At 40.4% G+C, this 21,964-nt stretch overlaps 1 protein-coding gene across 5 annotated transcripts in view; it reads right to left on the bottom strand.

The window, feature by feature from the left end:
* The window catches only part of LOC150078597 (agrin-like), a 294,793-nt gene that overhangs the window by 28,454 nt on the left and 244,375 nt on the right, over nt 1-21,964 (bottom strand). For all 5 annotated transcript variants that reach the window (XM_090385000.1, XM_090384999.1, XM_090385001.1 and 2 more), the window contains one exon: nt 18,282-18,585. In XM_090385000.1, the coding sequence (XP_090241126.1) occupies nt 18,282-18,585 (304 nt within the window). The remainder of the gene's footprint in view (nt 1-18,281; nt 18,586-21,964) is intronic.

The raw sequence follows: 21,964 nt of genomic DNA on the forward strand, positions 1-21,964 counted from the left end.
CTCTTCTACATCTGAGTATTATTGGTTTTGTTTTCTCTATTATAGAGGGCGCTATTATGCTTTTGTTCATCCAAAAAACACCGGCTAATTCTTGACAAATCTTAGGTGGCGCATGACGCTTTGTAGTTATATAAGTCTAGTGAGGTTGCTGCAGGCGTTTTGTTTTTCCCGCCTTGGGCTACGGTAAAGTATGCTTGGTAGATTCCTTACGGGGTTTTTACCATGTCCCCCCTTTGTTCTCTAAGCATTACTGACAATCCGACCTTATCTGACAGGTTCCGTCTTTCGTTCTCTTAGCATTACTGACAATTTGACTTTATCTGACATTATTTATGTCCTACTTAAAGTAAACTTTATTAGGAATTAGCCATTCCGTTTTTTCCTTTTTCTTCTTTTTCTTTTTATTCGATTGATATATTTTTACAGGCCTTTACTACCTAACCAGGATCCCTACTTTTAGGGTCGGGAAGTTACGCTCCCGGTTAATATCCGATGTACTATCGATAAATTGACCTTTTCTTTCTTTTTGCTTTTAGCTTTCCTCTTGCCTTATTTTTCATACCTCGCGAACTATTAGAGTAATTCGAGGGGGAGTGAGGTACTATTGCTCTACTATACATTTTTCCGTTCTCCTTCGGTTAGCTTTATTAGCTATTTTCTGCAAAATTTTATGCTAAATTGTGTTCAGCAAAAATTTTAATAATTACTCAGTTGTGCTTATAATGTGGTAGCGATCGGTCGGGCTAAATATCATCCAGCCTGTATCATTTATAAATTGTTGTTATGTATTACGGTACGACACTTGTTGTTTTGGCATTCTAGACTTACATTTGTCTCAAACCTTACGTTAATGTTATACTAAATTATTCCACATTTCCACTATTATATTATTTTGGCTTTAGTATACAGGCAGATGATAACAGAAACCGATGGCTCAGTCTAGCATGGGTTGGTTATTTTGTAAGGGTTTAGCCCTCGACAAAGTTCCTTGCAAAATAATTTTCCTGTGTTGGGCTTATTATTTTATTATTTTATTAATTTACTTAATATGATTTATATTTTGGTTTTCATGTATACTGGAGATATGGCAGGACTATGGCTATATGGATTTTCAAACTTTAAAGATATTAACTTTACACTATAACGTATCTATTTAGTATGTATCTATTTAGTATATATATATATATATGTATATATATATATATATATATATATATATATATAGACATAGTTATTTAGTAATTATCCTTATATATATATATATATGTTTCATTTTTGCTTATAACAATTATGTTTCCCTACCAGGTTATTACCATGGACCAGAGACAGCTATCACAGCTATCACAGCCATTAGATACCACCTGCTCATTCACACTATGTTCATAGATATTAAGACTGGTGTAATGTTTTATCTAGACATTGATGGCATTAATCAGCTCTTCTCTCCCATGTTAGCTTCTTGTCTAGGTTTTCACTGATTGTATCACCATTATAATTAATTATCTTACGTTTATAACTGTTAACTATTTGTCATATTCACTATATAAAGGAGTCTGCCTGTGTTATGACTTGTCTACCAGGATACTGCCTTAGCATAATTACATAATTAAATTATTATTTTTTATAACTTATACCATAACTTACTTATCTTAGCAACCTCCTGGTCCATTGCGTTTAATCTAGAGAGGGCATTGCACTATTGTTGAATTTATTTACTATGAGTCTTTACACCACAATTAATAATAAAATACTACGTCGGTCGCGTAGGATAATCTGTACCGCGGATACCACTGGGGCTCTGGGTGGTCCGACAAGTCTCATTACTAGCCATGTAGCATCTAATGCTTTAGGCCTACTGGAGAACCGCCATGACATTAATGCAGTGGCATCTGATTATACTACGATTAATAAGACACCAGACCTTGATAATCACCTCGGATCGCAACTAGCTACCACACAGGCTAAGGACAGACTTCCCTCAGATAACATTAATCTCTTAAAGTTCAATACCTGCAGGAATACTCGATGTCAAACTTGCCCCTTGATGAATACCAAACACGTCACTAACCGGGCTGAGGCTCCTACCTTCTGCCATGCTAGAGACATAGTATACCTTATCACATGCAACACTTGCTTGGCTAAATACATAGGACAAACTGGGGGTAAATTACACATCAGAATTAATACGCACACATCGCACATCAAAAATAATGTTAACCTAAAAGATATAGAAATACAACATTTCCAGCAGCATAACTTTAATGACATCACCATCACCATCTTAGATATTGAACATAAATATAGAACCAGGCTTGAACTAGAAAACTCCAACATACTGAAGTACAAAACCCTTTATCCTTATGGTTTGGACATGTGGACATGTGTATATGTAATGGGCGGCACCTAGAACGTCTGTTCAACTCCGCCTCGTGTCTCTGTGAAGAACTGTATCACTACAAATGGGCCAGATATGTGTGTGTGACGTACGTTTGTGTGTATTATGTGTGTGTGTTCTGTTGTTATGTTCTGGCCACTTGGCTACCCAGAAGCATCAGTCGCCTGGACAGATGATTCTGGGTACTCGTCCACACCACGGGAAGGTGGGCCAGTTCCAGTAGAGCACGTAACGCCTCAAAAGAGACTCTGACCCACCTGATGTTGCCAAAAGGTGGGCCAGATTCCTCCGGGGGCCCATTCCAGAGGAAAAAGAAAGGAGCGGGAGAGGGGAAAAAAAAATAATAATAATAATATTAATAAAATAAAATGAAAAAAAAAATAAAATAAATAAAATAATAATAAAATTAAAAAAATAATAATAAATAATAAAAAATAAATAAATTTTAATTGTAATAAAGAAGGAGAGAAAAAAAAAAAAAGAAAAAAAAAAAGAGAGAAGAAAGAAGAAAGAAAAAAAAAAGAAGAAAAAAAAAAAGAAAAAGAAAATAATTATGATAATAATAAAGTAAACACAACCCGTGGTGCTGGTAAAAAAAAAAAAAAAGGACACGTGATAATAAAAAAATAATAATAATAAATAAATAAAAGAATAAAATAAAATAATAATAAACTAATAGTAAAAACAAAAAAAAAAAAAACAGACACACACAGACTGGTGCTGGTGAGAGAAGAAAAAAAAAAAAAAAAAAAGGGTAGTCTTCAATAAATACTCTTGTATCCAGAATAATTCAGATGTGGAATGATGACCTTTAGGATCGGTGCAGTGACAATTCATGCAGACATGAACCATAGAAGAAAACTATTGTCCCGCTTGCTTACACAGTTGTATTTGGTGGATTGTTCTGGTGCGCTAATCTGGCGTTGATTCTTTTTCTGCGAGCAAACACCTCAGAGGCAAAGTTCTGAAGTGCTGAGAGATTATTCTTATTATGCAGAAGCATTTCCTCATTCCCCGGAGAGAGATCTGGAACGTCAGTTCGGAGCTTCACCCTAAGATCGTCGTAGATTGCACAGTTATAGAGCAGGTGACTCCAATCTTCTGTATTCCCGCAGCTGCAGAGATCAGTGTGATGCAAGCGAAAACTGAAAGAGTTTTTGATTGAGAGAGCCATGTCCTGTTATCAGAAAGGAAGTTTGCATAGTTAAAGAGCACCAAGTTTTAACTGATTTAGAGAGTAAGAAGGTCACATCAGGCAGAAATTTTCTTGTCGTCATTCCAAGTGCGGTGGTGTCCCATCTGGTCTGCCAGATGCTAATCAGCTCGTTAAACCATCTGGATTTCTCTTTTTTAGGATCTTCATTTAAATTTAGCTGGATTCCAAGTAATTCTGAAGGTATTTGTTTTTTGTGTCGAAAGCAGAGGCCACGGTAGATGACAAATAGATCCAATGGGAGGGACCCCGCAATAACTTGCACTGCAGCGGTGGAAACTGTTCTACAGACTCTGAGAATAGAGAGGAGCATGCTCCGCTGGATGGAATTCAGTTTTAACCTCATTTTGGAATTAGTGGCACGATGAAACCAAGCTCCTGCTGCATAAGTGACTATGGGCAGGAAAACAGCATTATAGTAGAGAAAGAGTGACTTCCTAGAGAGACTCCACTCCCCTCTGGAAATTCGAATAATTGACCCAGTGAACTTTTTGATTTTGGTACATAAATGAATCAGATGAGGATAGAAAGAAAGCTTATGGTCAATAATGACCCCAAGGAGTTTTGCTTCAGTGACTATAGGAAGCCGCTTGCCAAAAATTTTGACTTGGGGAGGCCGCCTGAGATCTAACTTGGATTTAAAAAGCATCATTTTTGTTTTCGATGGATTAATTTTAAGTTTGTTAGCCAATGACCAGGTGGAAAGGTCAGTTAAAATCTGGTTTGCATTCACCTCCAACACTGCACGAGAACTGCCTGAGACCACAATTGTCAGATCATCGGCGAAAGCAAAAATTTTGCAATTCTGGAGAGAGTGGCCCAGCCAGTCTTGAAGCACAATGTTCCAGATAAGGGGCCCCAGGACTGAACCTTGGGGACACCCTCGAAAAACCTTCCTAGAGACTTGGAGGAATTTGGATTTGACAATTATCGAGCGGTCAGAGAAATAGTTTTGAAATAATTTGTACATATGAAAGGAGCATCTGGCAGACCGGAGACGTTCAAGAGCGCTGTCCCACCAGACAGTGTCAAAGGCACCCTCGAAGTCGACCATAATAGCTAGTTCAAACTTGGATTTAGAATTTATAATGTGCCAGACAAAGTCAGACAAGGCCTCCTCGCAAGAATGACCTGGGGTGAAGCCATATTGACAGGGAGAAAAGAGATTTTGTTCTTGAAACAGAGCTGTTAGTCGAAGAGCCATAAGCCGCTCCAAGATCTTCCCTAGATTAGCAAGCAGCGCAATTGGTCTGTAGGCACGTGGATTTGAGGCAGGCTTATCTGGCTTTTTGATAAGACGGAGCAAAGAAACCTTCCAAACAGAAGGAAAGATGCCTTCCATGAGGCATTTATTGAAGAGCAAGAGCAAGTAGAGAGGTCTTAATTTTAACAGCCGGAGAATGAACACATACTCAATCATATCCATTCCCGGACACTTCTTCACATTGATCGTCTTGACTACCGAGGTAAGTTCCTCTAAAGTAAATGGCTCGGTAAGTTCCTCAATGGTGTACTTGTTATTTGCCTCACGAATTGCCATATGCTCTGGAGAATCTTCAGAAGGATTATCCATAGGGAATAAGTTATCAAGAATTTGGTTGATAGAGTCTGTCCAGCCAGAGGTTTCATGAGTCTCAGTGGTAACAGTACCAAGGACATCAGAGGTAAATGTTCTCTCCCGAGCTATCTTGTACATGAGGCCCCATGGGTTTTTGCTGTTGGATTCTTTTACAAAGGTGGTCCAGGTTTCTCTTTTTCTCGTTGCAATTGCTTTACAGAAGGCATTTTTTTTTTAAAATGTAGTCATTATGTAATAGCATAACATCATCAGCAGGCCAGTTACGGTGTCTCTGATATAACCGTCGAGCTCGGTGAACTGATTTGCGAAGAATAGTAAGGTCCTGGGACCACCAGGAGTGGACTTTAGAGCGGATGGTCTTCTTCTTTGCTGATTTATAGGAGGCTTTTATAAGAGATTGTTGGATAAGTTGGGCTAGATTTTCTGCAGAAGTTAAGCTGAAGCTGTCTGGAGGGTTTGATGGAAAGTCATTAGTGATGGAGGCATCAAAAGAGTCCCAGTCAACAGTTTTTGTGCAGAATCTGACGAAGTCTGGTGTTCTAGGTGAGTTGCGGCTGTTAGGCACATCGACAGAGATGTGGAACACAATGGCTCTGTGATCACTGAGTGTCCAATCTGGAATTGTAACCCAGTCACTGATTCGTGAATTTAAGTCACTGGTGGTGAGTGTAACGTCAATGTTCGACTCCCCAGTTGAGCTGCAATAGGTGGAGAGCTGGCCTGGTCGATTATGGACTGCTAGGTTGTGACTTATAATAAAGTCCTCAAGAAGAAGACCTCGGGCGTCAGAAACAGCACTGAACCAGAAATGGGACTTTGCATTGACATCCGAAGTGATCAGGATGTTCCTAGAGCCAAGGAAGTTGAGCGCAAACTCCAAGAAGTTTAATGAATCGTTGAAGTCTGCAGAAGGGGGACAGTAGATTGACAGAAGATAGGAGAGCGATGAGAATGTGATTTGCACACAAGTTGCCAGTTTGTTACAGAGACCATGAACAACAACATCTAAATCTCTGTTTAAAATGATGATGCATGTTTTAGGGTCTTGGGGCACAGGTTGTACCACTCGAGCATAAATGGAATAGCCCATAATCTTGGAGATATGCCCAAACTGACCCTTTGAGAAGTATGGCTCCTGGATAGAGATCACATCCACGGCGTTTTGCTCTGCAGCCAGCCGGATCTCATCCGCGACGATTCGCGACCTATGTCCATTGATTTGAAGAACTTTAAGTTTAAGGTTTTGTGGAGTGCTGGGGAAAGAATGAGAGTGAACGTCATCAGGAGATGTTTTATTTTGATTCATCTGAAACGCAGTGTTGTTCGGTTTACTCTCCATCAGCAGTTCTGAGCCGTATCATTTCCAGGGCACGTTGGTATTCAGGGCAGGTTGTATCTCTTACCGAGTGTTGTGAAGGCCTCTTGTGCCTCTTACAGTTAATGCAGACAGGCTGTTCCTCTTTGTGTGGACACTCTGCAATGACGTGCCCACTACGGGCACAGTGACTACAGGTTGGAGAGCTGTGAGTGCAATGTTGTGTGGTGTGCCCGTAGCCTAGGCAAAGAAAGCATTTGGTTACTATCGTAAATGCTTTAAACTTATGGGAGCCGCAGCCAAGGAACACCCGTTCACGGGATAGTACTGCTTTATAAATCTTTGGTGCAAAGCTGATCACCATATGATTAGTCGAGGATGAGTTTGATTTGGTGTTGAACCGGAACGTAGTGCCCTCCTTTATTTCCTCGTATGAGAACCCTAAATCAATAAGATTTTTAAAGTAAAGGTCCTCTAAGAAGTCCTCATTTGCGTAGTTTTTGGGAACGCCGTAGAATATAATGGCAGGATCTGATCCTTTTGGAGCAGAAGTGGCGACGCCAGCAGCAGAGAGTGACTCAGAGGAGGAGATAGTATTGAGATCTTGCTTGGACGCGGTTTCCACGATGACTCCGCGATTTCTTATCGCTCTGAGGGATTTTATTTTAACCATCTTGAAATCGCTTTTGAGCGTTTTGGATACAAATTCCTTTACCTCATGGCTAGTTTTCAGTTCGCTGGTGTCATTGGCTCTCAGGAGAAGGACATTCTGTGGTGGTTGGGTTTTGGGACCAAGTTGTAGACTGTTTGGAGCCGAGGATGTGGAAGGTTTGTTGGAACCACAAGAAAGTGGGGAGATGCCCATCTTCAGAGCTTCTGCAAATGGAGTGGGATCTGGGATATATGAAGGTGTAGGTGGGTTTATAGTGAAAGTGTCAAAGACTTTTTCGAGGATGATCGCTCTGGATCGTAGCTCATCGTTGACGGCGCGAAGCTTCTCGTTGTCAATTAGCAGCTCCGTGGCAATTATCTCCAGGCTTGACCACAGGTCATGGATGCAGTTCGCTGCTGTTTCTGTGAATCCGTTTGCATTGCAATTAATAAAAGATATCAGTTCTTTATGCAGCTTAGAGATGATTTGGTGACGCTGTGGAGCATCATCAAGACTCTTATTTCTGCAATTCCAGAATAGGAAGGAGTCCCCAGCCTGGAGGAAGAACTGAGGCCAGAAGCATATGTGCGGTCCAAAACAGATGCCGTAACAGGAGCAGCTGGAGGGGTATCCTTGGAAGCAACAAGGTTAATACCAGGAGAGTCAGCATCAGGGCGTCCAGGAGGACTTTCCACTGCATCTAAAGACTTTAGCTTAACTTGTTCATCTGCGGAAGCAGCAGTCTCAGACCGAGACAAAAGGAGCTTCAGTTTCTTCTTGCTGTTATTCTTTTTTTTTCTTATATCCTTATGGTTTAAATAGCCTATTTAACGGGCACTGCTACACCAGAAAACCTACGGACACGTGTGTCTACAACTTATTCCACATGGTCCAAAGACCCGCCATCAAATATAAAATAGCTACAGCTAACAATTCTTCTAATGCCCAAATAGCAACGCATACTAACAATACCTTGGGTAAATTTGCAGACGTATTAAGTTCATGGGATTTACCTATCATACCGGTTAAGCTTATACACGACACTATCTTCATTCTGAAACTGAGTAAACTCAGAGCCTTAGCTAAAGCCAATGCTACCTATAAACATATTAACATACAACTGCATCACCTACTGAACGATATCTTCAGATACAGACTCAGTAAGAACTACAATGCCACTAAAGAATACATTTACATTAAGTTTAGTTACAACTTGTTAGATCACATAAACCTCAACCATCTCTTGAATATTTATAAACATGATTTGCCCATTAATAATGTGACTATAAGTACTAGATTCAGTTACAATAAACCGATAGGTCTTACTGTCTGCAATTATAAACAGGTAGTATGCAACCTAGACAAAAGTGATGCTGAAGCTGAATGTTTATGCCATTTGCCCCAATATCTCACTTATGTAGACAAAGATCACAAACACGTCATTACTGGTGACCTTAACATCATTACTGATCCTGATTTACGTAACTTGCTTTCCTACGGTTTTAAATTTAGGCCTAACACCACATGCAACAACAAAAAGATGTATAAACTTATATACCAGGACTTTTTGCACTTTTGTTTAAAATTATCCTACAAGTATAATGTACCGTTAGAAGCTTTCCAAAAATGGATATCCCTCACTTATCAAGCGGTGCATAAACAGCTTGCAACCCTACACAGAAACTCACTGCCGGCCAAGACCTTCGATTTGGGCATAGCTAAGCAACAATTAAAAAAGTTGCAGGCCTTATTCATCATCACCACCATAGACAAAGCTGCCAACAATTACAGTTTTATATGCAAAAAATTCTATACTACCACAGTGCTAAACGAACTGAACCACAGCTCTACCTACATACGTGAGACCACAAATAGCACCACCATCAGGAAAAAATTATTAGCTATGCATAAAAAATTAAAATTTAACAACCTAAACACTAACTTTCCATTTGTCTACTGTATACCAAAATTCCACAAAACACCTATCAGCTTCAGATTTATTACATCGTGCAGGAATAGCTATGCTAAAACCCCACATAAAAAACTGGCCTATCTACTAAGTATCATCTTCAACAGCATTGATAACCCCAGAGTTATCCGAAATAATAACGCTATTCTAGAATTTCTAAAGCACAATAATCATACCACTGAACATATCAGCACCTTTGACTTTAAAAATCTCTTTACCAGCATTCCGCACGATAGTTTAAAACATGTACTCGACCACTATTACAAAGTATACAATGTAGCCTTTTACCATGCAAGTTGCAATATTGGAATGACCTGACTAATATTTGCATCTTCAAAAGTTACATCTACAATGGCACCAACATATATAAACAAAAAACTGGGATTGCCATGGGAGCCTGCAGTTCTAGCCTGGTGGCAAATCTGTACCTGCATCACTTCGAAGTTAATATCAATAAAGATATTACCTTTTACAGATATATTGACGACCTAATCGTTTTTAACCATCCCAACTTTCTCACTGATTCTGGAGATGTCTACCCATCGGAATTAGAAATAGTCGCGACCAACATAGACAGCACCAAATATGCCAATTACCTGGATATTAATATACAGTTGAATAATAATAAATTAGACACCTTTGTTTACGACAAACGAAACACGTTTGGCTTTAACACCATCAGCCTTACATACTGGCATTCTAATATCTCTATAAGAATACAAAAAAATTTAATATTGGCGCAAAGTATGAGATTGGTTAAAATATGCAATAGCGCTGGCTATATAATTAGCACTCTTACAGACTTTAAACATAAATTATCTGCGAATGGATTCCCAAAACGCTTCATAAATATAAACCTACATACTGCTATGTTGATAGCCTTAAAAAAATTCCATAATAATCTTGACCACCACCATATTATAACTACTGTTTTGAGAAAGTAACTCTTCCCCCACTGGATTATATCAGATTGACGGTTTATGCAGAGCCTGTATATATGTACATAACTAGGCACTGCCTTAGTAGCATATTTAATACAGCTTACGCTCATTGAAAAAGTTGTACCTGTATTTGCTTCTAAGGTAGTAATCAATTCTTAGCTTCCTTCTTGCCTTACTCTTCCTTCATTTTTCATGAGAACCTTTTACTACTAGCCTAACATACTGTTGGCCCACGGGCTATCTTGGTTCAAACTATAATATATAATTTTAGCATCCAACCTTTTGCCAGTAAGAGGGCGCTGGCACCATATACTATACCCATATATTTTAACACGTACGCCACAACGTGGTTTTTTCCCGCGTCTGGTCTTTGTGGTAAGTTTGCCTTACTCGTTACACTACGCCGTAAGTAATCAGGAACTGGCCATTCCTTTCTTCTTCATTCAAGAATATAATTTATTTTATACTTTCCAAATTGGCTGTTTAATTTAATTTTAATTTTATTACAATACCAGGTTCTCTTACTACAAGGGACGGGAAGTTACGTTCCCGGTATGTTCCGACGTAAATTTGCTTTACTACTCTTTCTTCACTTTATCTATATGCTATCTTTTTCTACATTTCATACCTCAAGAACTATTAGAGTAATTCGAGGGGAATTGAAGTACTATTACTTTTCTATCACCCTATTTCCGTTCTCCTTATTTGGCAACAGCTGACTATCTTTTGTCATCCAATAACATGTTATATAGTATTATTGGTTCTTTACTATCACCATTATTTGCTTTTTACTTTGATCTCGTTGTCTGGGCTATTGGTCGGGCTAAAGTCATCCAGCCTGTTAACCACCTTAAATTCGTTTACCTCCCTAACTAATTATCTGCTATCCACTACTATTTTCCAGTTTAATCTTAGCTTAACTTAGTTGTCACCCTTACAGATATCCTTATGATATCTATCTTCCATTCGTCAGGAATAACAGGCAGATGATAACAGAAACTGATAGCTCGCCAATTATAGGAGGACACATTGTAAGGGTTAGCCCTCGATAAAATCCTCTGCAATGTGTCTCCCCTATCCTTACTACAATTGGCTAGACATAGTTATTTAGTAATTATCCTTATATATATATATATATATATATATATGTTTCATTTTTGCTTATAACAATTATGTTTCCCTACCAGGTTATTACCATGGACCAGAGACAGCTATGACAGCTGTCACAGCCATTAAATACCACCTGCTCATTCACACTATGTTCATAGATATTAAGAATGATGTAATGTTTTATCTAGACATTGATGGCATTAATCAGCTCTTCTCTCCCATGTTAGGTTCTTATATATATATATATATATATATATATATATAACCTAACAACAGAATACGAGGATACATTTTTTAACTTGAGGAAACTTCTTATGGCTTCTTTTACTGCTCAAGAGTAATATGCGTAGTGATCATGATGATCTCCTCATATTATATTTCCAGAACGATTTAAAAAGAAAACTTCTGTGCTCTTTTGGAACTATGATCTCCTCGGGGCCGTTTGCCTCACTGAATAAGTTGTTATTATTTGGTTTTTAGGAGCATTAGCAACTAAAGCCATATTGCTCCGCAGATATGCGGTGGTCATTCCCTGACCTTTCGGCATCCTCCGTATTTGGTGGTCACAGGCTGAAACCCGATCTAAACAAGAAGCGTGTGCTACGCACTGCTGCTCCTCCAACCTTGGAGATGGGATTGCTGGCACCCACCGGTATAGCACTTCTTCCGTGTGGGTACAGGATTTGTGCAATGTAGCACACATAGGATTAGAAGACCCACGAGCTAGTCGAGGTCCGCCACAGTACATGCGCAGTTGTGGCCCACCTCCCCGTGGTGTAGACGGACATTGGGCAGGATTTTCAGGTGATCGCCTTCCTCGTGACAAAGAGACCAGAAACAAATAAGCGACATAACACACACACATTTCTGGCCTTTTATAGGGTTCTGTATCCATCACAGTGTACTAAGGGAGATGACCTGACGTTCTGGTGCCGTCATACACAAGATAATATACATGTGTCTAAATCTTGTGGTGCTTCTGAGTTGGTTCCATGCGCTATATGACTGTTGTATATACTGACCCAATCTGCTCCGGAACTTGCTTCAGGTAATGTCTATATTATTATCCAAGCAAGACAATTTTCAAGCCTTACAAGAGTTTGCAATTAATGTGCTTGCGAGTAGAAGGCCTCTGCAAGCTGCTGTTTAGACTGTGACCTCAGCAATTTTGTCTTAGATTGTTAACAGTTAAACTTTTGTTGCTATTAAGCCAGTTTCACTGGTTTCTTAGTACTATTTGGTTGTGATCAACCAATTACTCCTTGGTTCATTAACTGTTGAATGTATGATGCGTAATTATTATTTAAAGTACTACCGTATTGATTTTTAGTTTTATGTTAATTTTGCATTTTGCCACAACTTGTTCATTGTCCCAACTTGAACTATTCTGTTAAAATTTCATATTGCTTTAGTGTATATTATGTAGTTATGGTAACTGGTTTAGTTATAACTGAACATTGTTCTTATGTGTACATATAATTATGGTATTACTGCAATAGTTACACATCTTGTTCTATTGAGTTGGTTGACCTTATGCCTCTTGTCTCTCCCCCCCCCCCAGAGAATGGATCCCAAGACAATTTGCTTCACCTACTGGTTTAGCACTACCTCCTGTGGGTGAAACAGACAGGGAGAGTTATCTGCTGGAACTGAGCCATCTTCTCGTGGTGTGGACGAGTACCTGGAAGCAGCTTTCCAGGTGAAGTTGCTTCTGGGCAGCCAAGCGATCAGAACGACACACACACACGGCCCTTTTGCAATGGTACTGTTCTTTACAGAGACATTGGGCACAGTTGAAGAGTCGAAGTAACGTTCTATAGGAGGCACCCTTTCAATCACACAGGTCCAAATGTATAAGAAAAAAATGTAAAGAAAAAGTATAAAAGGTGCATTTTAAGTAAGTATTAGCATTAGCATTAGTAGAGGCATTTGATGCAAGAAAGCAAGCTTATACAGCATCAGCCAAAAAAAAAAAAAAAAAAAAAACCCACTTCCACTTCACCCCTACCTGTCCAGCTGAGCCTTAAACTTATTTAGGCTATCAACCTCCACCACAAGGGATGGGAATATGTTCCACCAACCAACCACCCGCTGGTTAAAGGCAAATTTCCGAACGTCTATCCTACATCTGTCTTTCCTCAATTTGAATTTATGCCCTCTCAGGTGATTATTCTGAGCAAGAGGAAGAATCCCATCAGCATTGAGCATGCTTAAACCATTCAAGGCTTTATACACCTCTATCAGATCACCTCGCTGGTGCCTAGTCTCCAGACACTGTAATTTGCAAAACTTTCTTCGTAAGAGCACCCCTTTGTTCCATTCACCAATCTTGTTGCCCTTCTCTGTACTCGTTCCAGCAGCTCTACATCCTTCTTTAAATGAGGCCTCCAGACCTGTATACAGTACTCTAGGTGTGGCCTGACCATTGCCTTATACAAGGGAATAATCACCTCCTTATCCCTGCTGGAAAAATTCCTGTATATCATTGACAATACTCCATGAGCTACTCTTGCAGCCCGTCTGCACTGCTCAGAGAACTTCATATCTGCCTGCACAACCACCCCCAAGTCCCTTTCATTCTCTATCACTGTCAGTGTAGTACCACAGAGTTGATACGTTGCTCTGGGGTTGCTGTTTCCCATGTGTAGTACTTTACATTTGTCAAGGTTAAACTTCATTTGCCACCTCTCAGCCCATATGCTCAACCTTTCCAGATCTTGTTGCAGCAGCATAGTGTCAGTAGTGTCCTTGACAACCCTGCCAACCTTTATATCGTCTGCAAACTTGGACATTAAGCTTGATATACCATCATCAATATCATTTATAAATACAGAAAACAATAATGCGCCCAACACTGAGCCCTGAGGGACTCCACTAATAACATTAGTCCACGATGAGCAGTGTCCATTGATTACCACTCTCTGTCTTCTCCCCCTCAACCACCCCTTTATTCATAGCAGCAATTTGCCTCCAATGTCACACTGCTCGAATTTGTGTAGCAGTCTTCCATGTGCAACAGTATCAAAAGCCTTTCTAAGATCCAAGTATATAATATCAAAGTTATTCCCTGCATCCAGTTCTTTTGTGACTGCATCATAGTATCCAATCAAGTTGGTCAAGCAAGACTTCCCCTTAACAAAACTATGCTGTGTCTGGGCTATAACTGAAGTCTTATCTAAATAATCCTGCAGTGCTTCTTTAACCAGTGCCTCCATTAATTTTCCTGGAACAGAAGTTAAGCTCACAGGTCTACATGAATAATTACTTGTGTCAGCCTTTGATCCTCCTTTGTGAATCGGGGTCACATTTGCACATTTCCAGTCTATGGGTACCTCTCCTGAGTGCAAGGAAGCTCTCATAATTATGGCTAAGGGTTTGCTTACTTCCTTTGCTGCCTCCTTTAATATAACTGGATAGATCCCATCCACCCCGGGTGCCTTTCTTGTGTTTATCTTCAACAGTTTCTCCTCCACTTTACCCCCAGTTATTTCAAGATTCTGTAGCTTACTGCTGGAGTTGAATACACCTCTGGCATTCCCCTTGCTGAATAACTCCTCATGTCTGAATGTCGATGCAAAATATTCATTTAGATTGTTAGCTACCTGAGCAGGATCATCAACAGTTGACCCATCAATATCAAGTGGACCAATCTGATTCATCCCCTTCCTTCTAGAGTTTACATAAGTAAAGAACTCTTTGCTGTTTTTCTTTGCATCCCTTGCCAAAGATTTCCCGTAATCTGCCTTCGCCTGCCTAACCTCCTTTGTAACTTGGTTGCATATCAACTTGTATCTATCATAGGCTTCTGTGTCATGTGTTAATTTGTAAGTATCGCATGCATTTTTCTTCTCTGCCATATGCCTCATTAGTTCATCTGACATCCATTTTGGCCTAAACCTTGAACAACATTTCTTAGTTGGTATGTAAAGCCTAGTAGCTTCCGAGATAAGTTCTCTGAATGCTTCCCATTTTGAATTTGCTGTTGGTAACATCATCAGTTGATCCCACTGTATAGAATTTAAATACTGTCTCAGTCCATCGTAGTCGCCTTTACGGAAGCAATAACCCTTCCCTTTACCTCTAATGGTAGTTACCTCTTTGATTAAATCCCACTTCAGCACACTGTGATCACTGCTACCTAGTGGTTCATTTATCTGCAGATTCTTAATGCATGAAGAATCACTGCTGATAATCAAATCAAGAGTATTACTCCCTCTAGTTGCCTCCCGAACATGCTGATGTAGAAAACAATCATCCAATAAATCCACAAAAGCCCTGCTAGTGTGTGAGTAACCAGCCCCCAAATTCCAGTCAATATCTGGGAAATTAAAATCTCCCATTATAAGACACTCTGATTTACTGGCCCACTCTATTTCCGTGTACAGTTCCTTATTATACTCATCAGAGTCATTAGGCCTATAGCACATTCCTACTCTCAATTTTGATCTCCCAATGTTTATGTCACACCAAACTGACTCGACACTGCACTGTCCAGCGATGTCGACTGGCTTCACTTCCCTGGTTTTTATGTAACTAATAGTAACTAATAGCATAAGCCCTCCCCCCTTCCTATCCTGTCTATCCTTCCTGTTCACATTGTACTCCCGAAATTCCAGTTCTGCATTCCTTATGTCTGTGTGACACCACGTCTCTGATATCCCAACAATATCTGCCTTTGATGTTTTGAGCAATACCTCAAATTCATCAAATTTATTTACTAAACTCCTAGCATTGGTGTACAGAAAAGTATACCTGCACCTGTTTCTATTCTTAGCTACCCTAACACAACCCATGTGTTTACTTGTACCGCAATGGCTCCCAGCAGTCTCTGAAATACCATGCATCTTGTTTTTCAGGCTTCTGCTCATTCTAATAGAAGCAGTGCAAGAATCTCTTTCACCTCTGCAAGTGGCTACTGTCAATCTATTGGTCTTTGTCTCCCCCCAAGCTAGCAGTTTTCCGACCCACCTAACATTGCCTCGATAGCATCCGCAAATATTCTTGCACCAGTAAGAGAGAGAGAAAAAGTTTAATTGTTTGAAATAACCAAAAACGGCTGACACATGGTCATTGCCGGATAAAATCTGACTGGATTTAAGGTTGTCAGATGACTAAGAGTAAATAAAAAACACGCTCGTGTCTGTAAGGCGTGCACTGGGATAACTTATGTCGTATGGTTAAAAAGGTGTCACATTGCTCACACATAAGAGAGTCATTTGTCCTCAGCAAAAATAAGTGTGCAAGAATAACTTCCTCTCCGCGGTTCCTGCTCTCACTGCATTGCCAGAGCAGTATGTAATAGAGTTTGTTCGTGACCAGCCCATGCCAAGGTTGTTTCCTTTGGGAGAATAACTTGGAGCGTATCACATGCCTGTAGTCTGTAAAGGGAACTAACAGGTTGCGGTTGTTGTGGTGACCTAGTAGAAGCATCAAACAGTTCGTTACTCTTGATCCCAATGTGGCTTGGGATCCAGCAGAAATGGATGTCGAATGAACATTCAGAAAGGGAATGTAACATCTGCTGGGCCCTGGTCAGGAAGGGATGAGGATTATATCTCATCCCTGATAAAGCCTGTAGTATACTTAAAGAGGCTTTTTAATTGTGTTTTAATGTGACCCAAGGCTAATTCTATAGCATACAATTCTGATGAACATATGCTGCTCGACGGAAATCCTCTCGGATATAATGTTATCTGGGAAGATGGCAGCAGATCCCACAGATGATTCTCACTTCCAGCCATCAGTAAAGATAACAGGCAAGAAGTCAGAATATTAAGCTCGGTGGGCAGCATCGAGTTTCTGGTACACAGAAGATGGAGTAGTGGCCCTGCTTCATCCTAAAATTTTTAATAAAAATGTTAGCTCTTTCCTTAAGACCAAAGTTGTAAATATCTTTTAAAATTCTAAATCTCCCGCCGTGTCATATGCTTTTTCCATATCAAAGAAAGCCTACCTGGCACGCTCCGTTTCAGGAAACCAGATTGGAAAGGCTGTTTCCAGTGAAATTAAATGGTTGAGAATCGAACTGTTTCTTTAGAAGCCACACTGTGTTCTGGAAAGGAGATCGTTAGCGTTTAAATACCCATGATTCGAGCGTTGACCATTCTTCCAAGGATTTTGCACAATCAGCTGGCTAGAATAATGCGACGGTAATTGTTCGGTATTTTTGGTTCCCTTTCCTGGTTTAGGAAAGACAATGATGATTGCATTGTGCCAGGAGTCCGGAAACTGTTCTTCTGAAGAAAGAGGTGTAATCATCTCGTAATAGATATCGGTTGGCCAGTGACACTCACGTGGGATAGAGAAAGAGAGCCGCTTTCAGTTCCCGTTGTGTAAAAAGCTGACTGTGCGAGTACGCCTCGCAGTCATTTAAGGACAGCTTCAAGTGCCATTTTTCTGATTTTTAATTTTTTTTTTTTATTGAGGGCCAAAAACTCTGAGATGTAAGATGTTTTGGCAGAGACTTTAGCGAATGTCTCCTTAAGAGCATTCGCAAATGCTGTTGGATCTGCAATTGCGCGTCAATTATTCTGTAGAATTGATGACGGTGCAATGTTTATCTGCCCTTCATTTTCCGGACTTTGTCCCAGACGACTTCGCTGTCGCTGCCCTGTTGATAAAAGATGCGAAGCGGATTCCAGGTTCCTTCTGACTCTGAAGTCACACATAATGTACTTTGGTGCGTGTGCGTTTAAAAACTACTAGATTTTCTGTAGTAGGCCATCGACAAAACCTGCATTCAACCGTAGTTTCAAAAATGGTGCAAACTGTGTCGAGGTCACATCGGAATTGCAGTTGCGGCTGTTGGACAATACTTTCTACGATCTACTTAACTGATTCCTTGCCGACTGTGGTATTAAACTTTCCATTCCAGATGCTTGAAGGCATTCCAGTCAGCATGATCAATCTTCCAACGCGATATCGATAACGAAAAGGAAAGAAACACTAGAAGAAATACTAAGCAACAATTCATCAGTAAGCTGTTCTGCTTTCGCTGTAAATTATAATTTATTTATGGTTACGTAAAATAATCATCAAGTCCATCAAACGATAGTAGTTTTCAAATTTTATAAGTTAATGTAATCTTCTATGGCGAATTGTACTCACATTTTTCGCACGAGATTCCTGAATAAGCAACTGGACAGCGACAATGGAAATGATTTAGTTGAGGTAGACACGTTCCTCCATGGGCACACGGGTTAGGACTACAAGGAGGGCCATAAAAATGGGTGATATCCCTCGCGGATTTCGCAGAACGCCTCAGCTCTTCCAGTACTTCACCGTTCAGAATAAGCCTCTGTACGGCACCATTGAATTTTGACGCAATCCCCGATTCGGGATTTATAGTAGACAGATGCCGATAACCTCCCACGTAGAGTGGAAGCTCCAAGTTCAGTTCATTCAGCGGTTCCTATAAAATAAATTCAGAAACTCGCGTTGATATTTTGAGATTTCTTGTTAAAAGATAGATTACGTACACGCACGCACACTCTTGTAAAAAGTAAACAAACACTTGCATATTTCAAACAACTTTTCATTTATACAACATTTAATAATAACGAAGGCAGTAGGAGCCGTGTGGTCAAGCGTGAGGTTACGGAAGTGCACGCGCTTTCAGTGACCGTGGTTAAAAATTGCTCGATTACTAAATACGGTAAGGTTTATACAGGGTGTTTCAGTTAAACGTTTCAGAACTTCTAAGAGGGATAGGGTACATCCTGACAACTCGAAATCATATAGCAATGTGGGGTCGGAAATGCTTTCCTGAAGCGGTATTGTACACAGAAGTCGTCGTGCAGCACAGATTCGATTTTCGGTCAATGTATGGGCCGGTATTATGGGAGATCACCTCATCGGACCTTACCTGTTACCGTGTCGTCTAACCGGACCTATCTACTTGATCTTTCTGCAGCAAGTATTGCCACAACTTTTGAGAGATTTCTGCATCGACGCAACAGACAATGTGGTTCCAACACGATGGAGCCCCTGCCCATTATAGCGGAGATGTTCGTAACTACCTGGATGTCACATTTGGTCAACAGTGGATCGGACGTGGTGGTGGTCCCGTGCGTTGGCCTGCTCGGTCACCCGACCTATCATGTCTTGATTTTTATTTCTGGGGTCATATGAAATCGCTAGTTTATGACACCCCTGTTGACAATGCTGAGGAGCTGGTTGCAAGAATCGCAGTAGCTGCCGAAGAAATTCGAAATTCGCCTGGAGTATTCCAGAATGTTCGGATGTCCATGCGTCGGAGATGTGAGGCGTGCATTGTAGCCCGTGGAAGAAACTTCGAACACTTACTTTAATCCATGTACCTTTTGCTTCTTTTCATGTATTATTAAAACGATTTCTCACTTACGGTCTCTTTTCTTTATGGTGCTTCTGTGTACAACACCGCTTCAGGAAAGCATTTCCGACCCCACATTGCTATATGATTTCGAGTTGTCAGGATGTACCCTACCCCTCCTAGAAGTTCTGAAACGTTTAACTGAAACACCCTGTATATATATATATATATATATGTCTTTGTTGTGAGCGCCTCTGACTTTGTGACCCGGAGTACAAACAGAACGTTTATTTATCGGCACAACTTTGCTGTCGTCGGAAGAGCGAGCGTCCATTTCTGATAAGAGGAACGCTGCATTTCAGTCCCGAATTCACCACCTGATCTGCTACAAAACAAGCAACCGGGAAAAGACTTCATAAATGGGTTGTCACAACTTTCGACTCCCAACTTGCACGGAGTATTTTTGAGGTGCTGCGCCGCATAATCGAGATTTGGACTTCACCACGCAGACTCATTTTCTACCCTGGGGTAGTTCTAGTTTGGATCAGTTCTTTTGAACTCCCGAATCTCTATAATTTTTACGTGCCCTCTTTCATCTATTATTATTTTATTTATTTATTATTATTTATTTATTTTTTACTTTCCCCCCATCCCTCTGGCCCCTTCGCAAGCAGATTTTCGCTGTCTTCTTGAAGCTAGATTGCTGGTGCCTTCGGTTTGGACTCTTGGGGCAACGCGACTGTTGGCAGTCACACTTTTAGTTCCTGCCTTCCTGTGAGTGCCGAATCTCTTTCATGCCACCTACAAGGTAGCACAGTTCGAGAAAGTTGTCTCACTCAGTATAGTTGGGACCTCGCTCTTAGTAGAGACTACGGATCCAGGAAAGCAACCTTCCCAGTGACCACTCCTTTCTGGTAGCAAAGTGGCTACAGACAACACTTTCTTCATAGCACAGCACACATACACACTGCACAAACATATCACGACATTCATTTGTAACCATTTTATTTTACAGTTCTGTATGATGACAATGAACCGTGGCAAAAGGTAACCTTCAGGAACAGCTCAACGTTGTTGTTGTTGTTTATTTCGCTTTAGGCGCATTGGCGATTACATAAAAGGCCACATTGCTCCGTGTATACTGTCTCTAAATTGCGTGTGTTCTGAGGTCGATTCTCTGTTTGCTGTACAAAAAACACGAGTTTCCGGGAGGAAAAAAAACAATGCTCCCCTTGCCTGAGACCGACTAACTCAGCTACGTTCTGAAAAAAGGCCCATAAAAATTCCTCTCGTCATGACGGGACTCGAACCCAGGTCTTTTCCACCTGGTGTGTGCGAAGGACGGCGATTTTTCCAACTATACTACACACGAAGGCGAACAGCCCAACGCAAAACACAACGTACGTCCATTATTTTCTAATAAACAATCAAAACGGGGCATTGCGTCCTCCAGCGCGCCTTTCCAAATTTCTGATGGAATGTGTAGTCGTTTATTTCAGTTACTGCTTTGCGCATTCGACCACGAACACATTTGCAGTGTTGGCCTACCGCTGAGGTTCCTTTATACTTCGGCCAGAATAAAAAAACAAGCCTGGCTTTTCCGAAAACTTACAGCCAACAAGGTGTTGCATAAACCACTTACACTCGCAAAAGAGAAAAAAAGTGCACCGAAATTTGACACAAAAGTTCGTGAAAAAGGATTCGTTATCTGCGTAAGGAAAGGAACTATGTTCGCACGAAGAGGGTTTGTTTTTATACAAAAGCATTACGCTATCTCAAGCTATCAGATATCGTCTTCAGACACGTCAAACAGATCCCCCATTCAACGATCATCAGGTCTTGAGATGAGTTCTTATGAGGTGCTACCATGATTGATATCCTCCAAAAGAGTTGACACAGAAGTGCTGTACTGAGTGTTTTCCAAATTCTGAATATTCCAAAAACACAGCCTTTCGTCAGAGTTGGTTTGTCCTGCCAACCCTTCCAAATCATTCTGGATAAAGAATGGTAACAATTTTCCCTATGGGCTTCTTGGAATCTGAATTTAATCAGTAATTATTATTAGGAATCTTTGTGGTGGATCTGATGACTTCTGTCCTGGGCTACTATGTTCGCTTTCGACATTAGTTTCTGGTACCTTGTTGGTGTTCCGGGAAAAAGATTTAGATTATTATGATTCACTGATGATTTTATTTGTTTAAGTTCCCGAAAGTAGCCAATTAGCTTACTGCCCGTCCTCAGCAAGATAATCGAGCGACTCCTCCATGTAAGGCTGGATAAACGTTACAGCAATGAAGACCTATATTCCAGCCGACAATTTGTCTTCTGTTGGATGCCTTACAACACCGCACAACTGCAGCCACTTCTGGTCCAACCCAAATACTTCTTGGTTATTGCTATTGATTTCGCGGGGGCATTCCATAGACTTTGATGGTTTAAAGGATTATCTCCTACAGGAAAACCATCGTCTCTACTTCGTATTGCAAAGTCACTCGTTCCT

Source organism: Mastigoproctus giganteus, chromosome 11 (assembly GCF_048544385.1).
Source record: "Mastigoproctus giganteus isolate SK-2022 chromosome 11, ASM4854438v1, whole genome shotgun sequence".
In the NCBI taxonomy this organism is placed as follows: Eukaryota; Metazoa; Arthropoda; class Arachnida; order Uropygi; family Thelyphonidae; genus Mastigoproctus; species Mastigoproctus giganteus.